A 12,727-nucleotide genomic window follows, 5' to 3' on the forward strand; every position below is an offset into this window, starting at 1 on the left:
GCCGTGGCTATGCGCTCTGTTTCTCCATAATTTTCTTTTTTTTGTGTCAATATTTTTATGGTTTCTTCAGGGAAAAAACCCTGGTCTAAAAGAATTATGGTTAAGGACATCTGTATACTCATTGAAATTGAATTCAACTGCAGTGTCATCCGATGGAACTGTCCTAGCTACGGGAAGTTACGACACTACAGTCATGGTTTGGGAAGTTTTACGTGCTAAAGCCACTGACAAGAAAGTTCGTGCCACATTACCAGATGGTCCTCGCAAAGACATTGTTGTTGCTGAAACTCCATTCCATATCTTGTGTGGACACGATGATATAATTACATGCTTGTACGTTAGTGTTGAGCTTGACATAATCATTAGTGGTTCAAAAGATGGAACCTGTGTTTTCCATACCCTGAGGGGCGGAATATACATAAGATCTCTCCAGCATCCTTCTGGTTGTGCATTGTCAAAGCTTATTGTGTCTCGTCATGGACGGATTGTTCTTTTTGGGGAAGATGACTTAACCCTGCACTTATATTCCATAAATGGGAAACATATTGCCTCCTCCGAATCCAATGGTCGCCTCACCTGTGTTGAGCTGAGCAGTTGCGGCGAGTTCTTGGTTTGTGCTGGAGATCTAGGACAGATAATCGTGCGATCTATGAAGTTCCTAGATGTTGTGAGCAAGTACAACGGAGTTGGGAAAATGATAACTTCACTGGCTGTAACTCCTGAAGAGTGTTTCTTGGCTGGGACCAGAGATGGAAATCTTCTTGTGTACTCTATAGAGAATCCTCAGCTTCATAAGACCAGTCTTCCTCGGAATTCAAAATCTAAAACCTAAGGAATTTGAGAGAAAAAAAGCTGTCTTGGTATCCATCCATTTACTTGAGTTCCTTCCTTGGCTCAGTGTGATTTCTGCTTGAGGTATGTGGTTTGTCTGTCATCTGTAGTTGTAATTTTTCAACTAAATTGGTGTTCTTCAAACTTCTCTTTTGACCTTGCTTGATTGATGCAGGCTATTTTGAAAATTATATTATTTGTTTAAAAGGATTAGGGGTATACAAATATATAATAAAAAATAGTAGGTACTTTTGTTGATAATTTGAATGATGAGTATCTAGATTGTTGATTGGACAATGGATAGTGAATTATTTGAAAATAATCTCAAATAACCCAAACATCAAACACGGTCTTTTGATGCATTCTATAAACTTTGAAAATCTACAGGAAACTTATTGAGGGCTTGTTTGATATCCAAATAATATAAAAAGACATCAAACCAATCATCCCTAAAGTGATCTTGGTTGTTGTTTCTATGAGTATAAGAACAAAGGGTAGTATTGTTTATTGGTTGGTTTGTTTGTTTGTTTTGATCATATTTGTATTCTTTCCAGGCAGGCAGGCATGGAAGAAGATTCCCACAGTTAAAAGTTGTAGCAACAGAGGAGAAACAAGTTTATATTGAGTTGGTATAACTTGTTAATTAATCCCGGTGAGATCTTGCTTGCTTAAGGTATATTATTGAGAATTCGCGAGTTTTCCTTCTTGTTGGTTCCTGGTATAAATTGAGTTATGAAACACAGCGGATGAAAGCAAGCAAACATAACAGATTTTACAGTGTATTATTGTTGTAGTAATAATCAAATAATAGCTGATTTGTGAAATGATATTAAAGAAAAAACACTGTACAGTTGGGACTTACCTTACATGTGAAAGTGATCTTCTTCATCTTTTTTGCAGCAGTGACTTTTTATAATCATTTAGTATTTTTAATTATTATTTTTTAATTAAATAAATAAAATAGAGATATAATAAGATCATTAGTTGGAAGCTACGTACATACATACATATACGCATTAGCCAAGTGGAAGTTGCATCTATCTTCCACGTGTCTCATTATCTTTTCATAAAGCAACCGTCGTTTTAATCTTCACATGCAAGTGGAAGTTTAATATATATCACCCATTTCGAATCCTTTAAAACCAATTATTATATATTATTGCCTTTTTTTCATTTAATTTATTGAAGACTTAGCTACACAAAAACTAATTATTCTTATTTACTATTATATTTTAGATTATATTAAAAGTTATATAGATTAAAGGGGTAGATTAGGAGTGTAAATGAGCCGCTCGTGAGTGACTAGGTCAAAGTTCAATTCGAGTTCGATCAAAATCGAATTCGAGTTTGAGCAAGCAGATTCAAGCTTTAGTAAGATTTACTTAGCAGTTCGTTGAATTTTTTCGAGAGTCTAATCATTGTAATTTGTAACATATTTATAAACTATCTATGTGTTTTTCCAAAATATACTTATAAATTAAAATAAATAAATTTGATATTAATTTAATTACATAATCATTATTTTTGAAAATCAAATTAAAATATAATAAAATTTTAATGTACTATATTTTATAAGATATAAAATTATTTTTATTTCACTATAAAATATTTATTAAGATATATCAAAATAATATTTATAAATTAAAAAATGTATATTATATAATACTTATAAGGAAATAAATAGATTTGATATTAATTTAATTATAGAAATATTTAAAAAAAAATTAAATTAAAATATAATTATACTGTAATATTATTTAATATAGACAATCTCAATATATTATATTTTATAAGATATAAAATTATTTTTATTTCACTATAAAATGTTTTATTTTTTAAAATAGACATAGTAGAATTTAATATGTTTTAAATTTATCTCAAATACAATACACAACTTGAATATATTCTTCTCAAACTTGTTTGAACATGAATAACTCCTTAGGTATTCTACGTGTATTCTTACGCGAACCAACACGTCTATTCTTACATGAACTAAGTCCTGACTGAGAAAAAGTTATTGGGCGTAAAACAAAAAAAATACGCGGAGGGTTGTACGGTCTGATGAATGGACTCTCGACTTTCATTATGTTTTTTTTAATATAAGAAATCAATATATAAATATATTTAAATTCGAGCATTTTGAGTCTTTCAAGCCGAACTCGAGTCTATGGTTATATGATCGAGCCGAATTCGAACTTAATATTGAAAGCTCGATCGAGCTCGAACCGAGCCAATAAAAAACGAGTCGAGCCGAACTCGAGTCAGGGCTAATTCAAACTCGGCTCGGCTCGTTTACACCCCTAATCTAGATCTCCAGGACCGATCCAACTGAATTAGTCAACGTTTTGTTTGTTCAACCTTCTCTTTTGAATAGTAAATAAAGTTCACAAATATAATATTTATTTATTTATTAATGTTTTGGAGTTATAAAAGTTTGAAGTTAGAGCGGGTTTAAAATTATTTGAGACTGGATTTAAAAAAAATAATTTTAAGGTTAAAAATTAAATAAATATTTCATTTAGTATTGAATTAATTTTAAAAAATTAGGAAATTAACCACTCATCTAATTTTCTTTCTCTTTTAATTGTAAGTCCTTTTATTTTCCCTCTTCTAAACATATTTGACACAATGATTTTTTTAAGTTGGCAGTGATGCTGTACATAAAAACATTGCTTTTAATGATAGTGCACATGAACTTGTTTCCTCGGGAGTGTCATTGTTTGAGATTTTATCCGGATTAAATTATTATTTTTTTAATATTTACTTATACAATCATTTATACTATTGTAATGTCTTTACTCTTTACAAATAATTGTCTATAACTATATAAAAATATATATATTCAAATTAAATTTTAGAATATAAAACATTTTGTTGATATTAAAAACGGTGTTAGTGCATTGAATGATAACTGTCAAGGTGACTTTATTTGAGGTCACAAGCCCTTAAATAGAAAGGGAGGCAGACAAGACAAAAATAACAAGCTTACTTTTTACTAATACTAAAAATATGTTTAATATTATAAATATGTATTGTTTAACATCTATTATTTTTTATTATTTAAAATTAATATTTTTTTATAACTTTTTATTTAATTGAATAGGAATTAATTCTTTATATAAGAAATAATTTTTGTTATTATAGCTCAATTTGATATGAATATTTGATTTTTTTGAAATTTTATTTAATTGAATAAAAATTAAACAAAATTATATTCGTAATTCAAAAAAAGTATATTTATCATATTTTAATTATATTCTTTGTTCGGCTTCACGAGATTGAACTTCTTACGTCATTCTCCAATATAGAGTTTCTTTGCACAACAACCTCAATTACTCTAACTTGAAGAACACAAATTAATTTTATAACCTGGATGTTTAACCTTCTATATTAATTTCGAGATAATATAAATAAAATTAATTAAGTTTTGTTTAAATATGTGAACCGGGAGATCTATTTTTCTAAAATTTATTTGTCATTTTTTCTAGGTTAAGGCTAGTATTTAACTCGATTCAATTACAAGAATTAGTTGTGAGACTAAAATAAAGATATGTAACCAAACAAATAATAAATGACAAGTTTATTGTGGTGCAATTTGTAAAAGAGCATAATCATCCATTTTAAAATCCAAACAAAACTCACCTGCTTTGAAGTCACACAAATATAATTTTTTGGGCTAAAATACATATTGAAATGAAAAATGACGTCGAAATTACTCTAAAAATAACTCGTCGAAGTCGAAATTACTCTAAAAATATCTCATGATCTTGCAAGACTAGTAGGAGGGACAAATAAATTTAAGAAAAATATTAATGAAAATTATTCAGAGTCAAACATTGATCTCATGGCTTAGAGACAAATAATTTATTCAGAGCAAACATTAACATTAAATTAAACGAGAAAAATAGATAAATGAATTTTAGAAAAACAACTATTCAGAATCTCTAATTTACATATTTAAACAAAATTAAACTTAATCAATTTTATTTGTATTATCTCAAAATTAAAATGTAGAAAGTTTAACATCAATATTATAGAAACATTGGGGAAATCCGCCCGCGGATGAAGGAAGCATAGCGCCTAGAAGCTAGCTTGTCAGCGGAGCAGGCTGAGAAGAGAACGACACCCAGACTTTTGAATCGAATCTCCGCCTTACTGTAATAGGGTTGAAAGTAAACCTTAGTACTGTTAGTGTAAAAATACTTATTGGTTCAATGGTCGAAATACAACAGTAAGCTCTCAAATGACACTTATGAAATAGAAGTCGGTACTGAATCTGAATTCACTGGGAATCTCTAATTCTTACTATGATTGGTATATAGAACTAATTTGATGCTCTTCAAGTTGGAGCCATTTACAATGCTATGCAAAAAAAACTCTTTATCGCGAAGTAAAGTTAGGAACTCGACAGCCTGGAACTCGATCATACGAACAAAAAATGGAGACCATGAGTTGAGATCCTAACCCTAAGAGATGTAACAATATGAGAAATGAGTTTAGGGATTGAGTGACAAAAGTTTAAATAAAGTTTAAATTGAGTAAGTTAAAACATTATCAAAACGTTGTCTTGATAATGTGTAATATGAGGAGACATACTTTTGTAATAAAGGAAAAGTAAGTGTTAGTTGAATTTTATCTTATAAATTATTTTTAATATTAAAAGATGATTTATTATTATTATTATTCACTATCATTTTATTTAAAAAACTAGTATGAATTCACGTCTCTAACTCTAATTAAAAAATAAATATTTTGTTTTCAATTTAACTATTTTAGTAAATTAGTGTTACTATAAAAATTAATATAAAAAAAACAAATCTTAAAAAAATATACTTATTATTCATATCATGAGACATGAGTCAAAATCAAATATTCTTATTCTATTGTTTATAAAATAATTAAATTATAAATACATTCTAATCATTGCATTATATTAAATTAAGATTTTTTATGAATCAAACAAGTTATTAATAAATTATTTGAAAACTATTATTTTGTTAGTATCACTATTATCATCACAATCATAATTATTTTCAAAATTTTTATAAAATAAAAAGTGATAGTTGTAAAAAAAGTAAAATAAAGTGTAATTTAAAATATATATATATATATATATATATATATATATATATATAATAAAAAATAAGTTAATATTATAATTATATATAATATATATTATTATCTTTATTTAGAAAGCCAATGACTTCCATCATCAAAGTTCTGCTATTCACTAATATACGCCTTGCGGTTTGTTTCCACGTGTTGATTCATGAGGTTCATCAAACCTGACGTGTCATGCAGAAGTGAAACGGTTGAGGAAGCGCTTTTTAGCGCCTCTGTTTAAACTACGCGCCTCTCCTTCTTCTTCTTCATCTTCATCTTCATCTTCATCTTCATACTGATATATTTGAGAGATTGATTGATTGATTGATTGATTGATTGATAAGGTCAGTTACGAATTGTTCATTAAAATGCCGCACCGAAATACATACTCATTTCCAAGGCAACTGTCTGATTGTGAATTTGATTCCTCATCATCCAAGTTGTTACAGGATCAAGAGACGACAGCAGCGCATTCTGATCTGTCCTTACAAAGGGAGCAGGATTGGAGTAGTTATGCAATTAATTCTCAGCTTACACTCTTGACGCTACTCAGTGGTAGTAGGACTAGTAGTAGTTCTGAGCTACCAGTGGCGTTGACGACGACGACGACATCTCGCAAGGACTACGGTTATGAAGATCAAGTGCAACTGCGTAGTTTGGACAGTGGTAGTAGTTATGCTGGAAGTTTGTTCTCCGGGACGACATTAGATGCTAATTTGTCGACCAGTGTTTTGGACACGCGTTCCACAATAGTGGGAGAGAACGAGGTGGATGAAGGACTGATGGTCGAGAGTTTTGCACAGAAGTCCCTACAGAGTTACTGTTTGCAAATGGGTTTCGCGAGGCGGCTGGTGGAACAAGCCTCCTTAGATGGTGAATCTATTATTTCGCGAGATATATATGGAATAGGGGTTCTTGGAAGGGTATCATCTGACGCAGAGACAGTCTCTTATAAACTCTGGGTACTTTTTTCTTTTCTTTTCTCTCATCCTTTGTTCCTTGTCTAATTTCACAGATTCTTTGTTTGCAGAATCCTCATGGGGAAGAAGTGTTTTATTTTCATTATAGTAGCTATATAAGAACTTGCAGATTCTGTTAGATCAATGTAGAAATAAGATTTTGATGATGATGATGTCAAGAATTATTGGCAGAGTTTCTTTAGTTTCAACCTAATTGCTAGAAGCTTCTATCTTATCAGGTTAGTGGCTGCTTGTCATACTCAGATAGGATCTCAGACGGATTCTATAATATTCTTGGAATCAATCCACGTCTGTGGGAGATATGTAATAGCTTTGAGGATGGTAGACGATTGCCTTCTCTATTGGCACTTAAAGCTATTGAACCCAATGATGAATCAGTGGAAGTCGTGGTTTTTGATAGGCGTCGAGATTTACATATCAGGGAACTTGAAGATAAAGCAGAAGAACTGTATTCTTCTTCAGAAAGTTACTCTGCATTGGCTGAGAAATTGGGAAATCTTGTAGCTATGCACTTGGGGTAAAATCTTGTCAATTTGTTGCTTGTTACTTCACCTTTTTGTGTATTTCTCTGTTAAAGTTTTGTGGTGGAATTCAAGGGGAACATTTCCGGTGGAACAAGGTGATCTCAAATGTAGATGGAGGTTGGTTACCAGAGGACTGAGGGAGCTACATAAGAGTAGTGTGCTGCCGATTGGTTGTCTTACCATGGGATTGTGTAGGCACCGAGCTATTCTTTTCAAGGTAATGACATTTTTTTGTTGTAAGCATTCAACTTTCTTCACGAGCTTCCTTTGTGAGAGGTGGAAATAGGGATAGTTAGACTACTAAAGGGATGATTATAAAAAAAAATCAACTTGGGATGATGATCATCCAATAAGAATGGTGAACTTAAGTTGGCTGGTTACAGAATTGGGAAAGGATAAAGACATTAATAACTACTATTCTTTTGCTGTCTAAATTTTTTGTTAAATAATTTTCTCAGAGATCATATTCATCGATTTGCAGAAACTGGCAGATTATGTAGGTTTACCATGTAGAATAGCTCGAGGTTGCAGGTACTGTGCTGAAGACCATCAGTCTTCTTGTCTTATTAAAATTGAGGACATGGGGACGCATCCAAGGTAGCTTTTACTCCTTCGATTGTCCTCCCTTTTTATTTTCTAGTAAGGAGTCCTAATAGACCAGAATAAATATATTGAAATAATTTCAGTTTTTCATAGACTTTGTCAGAATGGATCTTCTAGGATTCCTAAATTCTTAATCCGGAAGCAAATGATTAATCATTTAGTCTTGTCATTGCTTCTTTATTTAACTCTTCTTCCCTATGTTGTCATATTCTCAAAACTGCGTTGTCATGTTCTCAAAATACTCATGTTATGTTCTTAAATATAAATCACGATAACGTGGGGAACACGACAACGAGTGTTTTGAGAACATGACAACGCAGTTTTGAGAAATGACAACGTGGAGAGTCGCTGGGGGAGTCGCTCCCCCTATCATTTCTCATTTGTAATATATATGGTACTATTCTTCGTACAACTGTGTATCTTATCTTATTTTCACCACATCTTGAACTAATTATAACACTTGACTAATTCCAGCTGATTTTGTTGGAGGCACAACCCGTGTTGAATAAAATAATGAGTTTTATTGTCAATTACATAAGCAAAGCATCCTACAACAAAAGAGGCGCAAAAACAAAACAGAACATGGGATAAGACCCTATACACTGCATTAATCAAAAACTAAATGAACTGGTGGGAGGATACCCTAAAATTATTTCCCACCCTTCAATTGAAACCACAATCGTCAAGGCTTTCAAAAGGCATTCAAGGTACTCTGTTCTTGATCATCTAATAAGAAAACCAATTCTAAAATCACCACAAACCAACCCTGGACTACAACACTAGAAAAAGGGACCGACAAAGAACACCAATGGTAGCCTCCTCCAACACCCACTCTTTACACAAGAGTCAATTCTGATAATGGCTGAGAAATCTGCCCCAACTTCTGCTTTTAACAACACAACACCCTTCGAGTCTAGCTTACATGTACAGTGCAAACAAACAGTACCATATTTTACTCTTTTATTTATTTACCCCTGTTTACAGATGCATATGTTTGTTGATAGGGAGTACGTAGTTGATCTAGTTGGGAAACCTGGAAGCATCTATTTTCCGAATTCTTCTATTAACGGAGCAGCTTGTTCAGTGCCTTCACCATTTCGTATTTCGAATCTTATAGAATTTGAAGACACCTATGTGGCCAGTGCATCATACTGCCAAACTTTGAATTCAATGAACAACTCTGTTCCTCAAAATCACTCAGGTACTTCATATTCTAGTCTACATTTTTCATTCAATGATTTCTGCACAATGACAAATGTTCTCATTGAACCAAATGATCGTTTTATTGTCTCATTTTTGTCTAGAGAAGAGTTAGTGCTTGTGTTTGGAGGAGTGATTGAACTTCTCGTGCCAGATTGAGCCTCAATTAGGTTCACTGAAAATTTCTAATTGAAATAGTATGTTCATTAGATACCTAAGTAGTAAGTACAAACTTGCTGATAAGTAACTTATTTTATTTAAAATTGAAGATATAAATATTGCTTAGAGTCCTCATTGATAAAAAAGGAGAAATCTATAGACAACTGAAGAATAAAATGGCTTACCATATGATCCAACCTACAAAAAGAAGACTTAGGAAAACACAATAGAAATGCTGAGATGGATCATAAGTCAGGAGGAAATTAAAAAAAAATTAGCGCATAAATGGATTAAAGATATGTATTGTGGTTTTTTTATTGGATAAATAGACTAATATGAACTATAATATGAGCTGAAGCTAAAGCTTGACCTGGTATTTGAAGATTCTTCTTTTACTAGAAATTAATTCAAGTGTGTCAATTGTAGTGAATGGGGAGGAGTTCAGGCCTTCTAGATTTCTGTTGAATCCAAACAAAGCTGACCCTTCAAAAGATGGATGCTCAGGGCCTGGTGGAGAAACCATAACTTCACAATATGATTACAGAGCGGAAACTGTCTCAGCTGGATGTTCATTAATAGATACTATTTTAACCATTCCATCAAATTCAGCTAGTCCTGGCGGACCTGTACCAAGATACTTAAACATTGAGCCTTCTCTTGCAATGGATTGGCTCGAAATTTCATGGGAGGAGTTGCACATTAAAGAAAGCATTGGATCTGGTATTTTCTTTTGATTGTTTATTCTGAAATTCAGCATATGCTTTATTGATACTTCTGAATTGTATAGTTGAGTTCTTTATTCATATTTTAGGTTCTTTCGGAACAGTTCATCGGGCTGAGTGGCATGGATCGGTTAGTGTTTCTTCTCTTGGCTCTTATATGTTATTAGTAAATTCAAGTTAAACTGAATTCAACATTAACCGAATTATAACTTTAAGTGTATTATATTTTTAATAAATTGGTTTGTCTCCTTCAGTCTTGTTTCTTTTACTTACCGATTCCAAAGTTAGGGGAAGTTAGGGTTGAGAAGGTAGAATTGGACAAAGCCATAGATGAGAGAAAAGAGATAATTGTTCTTGGTTTTCATCAATCGGTTCAACAGCTGCTTCAGTTGCAAGTTCTCAACTATTTATATGTTATCAATATAGTATTTATGATTACGCCATCCACTTTATTTACAAGAATGAGATTAACCCTATACTACTATTTACATTCCTAACAGCTTCTTTCTTGTTATCAATATTTGAGGTGCGTCATAGATGCATATTTTTCCTGTAGGATGTCGCTGTCAAGGTGCTAACAATTCAGGATTTTCGTGATGAACAGTTAAAGGAGTTTCTTAGAGAGGTATATGCAACAAACCGAGCTATAACCTTCTGCCTACTTTTTTTTTTTTGTTGGACATGCTTTACTTGTCATGAGGGACCTCACCTACCTGACCATTTCACCGTTTGACCAGTTTTTCTTGACAAAATTATCTGATAAAACTGAAAATTAAAGTTTGAATAATGAATTTTTAAGTGTCAAATGAGTTAAACACTTAAAAGTAAATGTTAGATTAAACCAAATGAAAATATTTGAATTTTAAGTATTTGGTATGTAAGTTTGATTTGAAAAAATGTAGAACTAATGTCGTAAAAATACTTGAAAGACTGTTTTATCCTTAAAATGATGTAATTTGATTATTTTTTAATGGTTAAAGTTGTCTTTTAATGCTCTTACTATGAGTCAAGTCATTCATATATTATCGAATTAAGCCAAGTTTGTTTGAATTTTAGTTTGAACTGAATCTAGATAATTAAGGAATATTAAATAAAATTATCATCTTGACACATATTAATTTTTTCTGGTTGTTATGTTACAACTTACAAGCACATGGCCAATGCTTCTAATAAGCTTCTACTAAGAATAATATGGATTGTCCATTTTGTTTGACATCATCTTCGATGGTTGATAAATGTCATAAATTAAAGAATGGCACATCATCAGAAGATAGCACTTTCAAGAATTATGATAACATTCATTATTGGTTATTCCTACATTCTAAGTCAGGCTATATCCTTCCCATAAACAGAGCACTTTTTGCAACATATAAACTAAAGCTGTTATAAGGGAATGAGCGTCGAGATTTTGTACTGATTTTCTTGAAGGTAGCAATAATGAAGCGTGTACGTCATCCAAATGTGGTGCTCTTCATGGGTGCTGTTACACAACGTCCACATCTATCAATAGTGACAGAATATCTACCTAGGTAGGTCATATCTATCAACATCCTTGGATCCCTGGTATGATATATAAATTTATGTATGGAAACAGGGGAAGTTTATATGGCCTTATTCATCGTCCTTCTGGTGGAGAGGCATTGGACCAAAGGAGGAGACTTCGCATGGCTCTGGATGTGGTTTGTCTGCATAATACTTTGTTCATATTCTCTATGGATGATTGATTGAGTTCCAACAGCTAACATTGCTTAATTATGCAGGCCAAGGGTATTAACTATCTCCATTGCCTTAAACCTCCTATAGTACACTGGGATCTCAAATCTCCAAATCTACTTGTTGATAAGAACTGGAGCATCAAGGTACAAAACCGGAAGTGGATTTTGAATTATAATTTGATTGATTTTTAGTTTTAGTTTGAGTTTCATCATATTCTTGTTTTGAAATCATCCAGGTATGTGATTTTGGGTTGTCGAGATTCAAACCAAACACGTTTGTATCATCAAAATCATTTGCTGGAACGGTAAGAGCTGTTTCTTTGCGGAATATATGAGAGTGAATTATTAATCGATTGAGTTTGATTTGTTCAGCCGGAGTGGATGGCTCCTGAGTTCTTACGAGGGGAGCGATCAAATGAGAAGTCTGATGTGTATAGTTTTGGAGTAATTTTGTGGGAACTTGTGACTATGAAACAACCTTGGAGTGAACTTAGTTCAGCTCAGGTAGGTGTATTAAAAGAGTTTATTGTGAGATCTTGTAACTATAAAAGATACAAATATTGGTTTTACTTTTTGCAGGTAGTTGGGGCTGTTGCATTCCAGAATAGAAGGCTAACTGTCCCTCCTAATACCTCACCCATATTGACTTCACTCATGGAATCTTGCTGGGACGAGTAAGAATTATAATACGATATAAATGATAGTCGTTTTAGCATAACAAAAACACTAATAATGGGATGTTTGTTGGTTGGTTTGGGACAGCGATGCAAGGAATAGGCCATCATTTGGTAGCATAGTGGAGACACTAAAGAAACTGCTAAAGTCTCCTTTACAGCTGATGCAGATGGGAGTGCCACCAACTCATTAGAATCAATCAAAACCTGGTCACA

General features: G+C 32.3%; 2 protein-coding genes across 4 annotated transcripts in view; both read left to right on the plus strand.

Annotated features, from left to right (window-relative positions):
• The window catches only part of LOC124932073 (BEACH domain-containing protein B), a 29,708-nt gene extending 27,989 nt beyond the window's left edge, over positions 1–1,719 (plus strand). For all 3 annotated transcript variants that reach the window (XM_047472677.1, XM_047472678.1, XM_047472679.1), the window contains 2 exons: positions 144–915; positions 1,386–1,719. In XM_047472677.1, the coding sequence (XP_047328633.1) occupies positions 144–832 (689 nt within the window). In that variant the 3' untranslated portion in view covers positions 833–915; positions 1,386–1,719. The remainder of the gene's footprint in view (positions 1–143; positions 916–1,385) is intronic.
• A 4,583-nt stretch (positions 1,720–6,302) lies between these two features.
• On the plus strand, positions 6,303–12,722 carry LOC124929951 (serine/threonine-protein kinase CTR1-like). Its single transcript, XM_047470328.1, has 15 exons — positions 6,303–6,896; positions 7,133–7,431; positions 7,511–7,655; positions 7,920–8,035; positions 9,046–9,320; positions 9,827–10,120; positions 10,212–10,252; positions 10,679–10,747; positions 11,551–11,651; positions 11,717–11,801; positions 11,883–11,981; positions 12,074–12,142; positions 12,210–12,341; positions 12,417–12,511; positions 12,600–12,722. The coding sequence occupies exons 1-15, from the start codon at positions 6,303–6,305 to the stop codon at positions 12,703–12,705; spliced, it is 2,520 nt and encodes an 839-aa protein (XP_047326284.1). The 3' UTR covers positions 12,706–12,722.
• Positions 12,723–12,727: the final 5 nt, after the last annotated feature.

The sequence above is a fragment of the Impatiens glandulifera genome, chromosome 3 (assembly GCF_907164915.1).
Source record: "Impatiens glandulifera chromosome 3, dImpGla2.1, whole genome shotgun sequence".
Taxonomy (NCBI): Eukaryota; Viridiplantae; Streptophyta; class Magnoliopsida; order Ericales; family Balsaminaceae; genus Impatiens; species Impatiens glandulifera.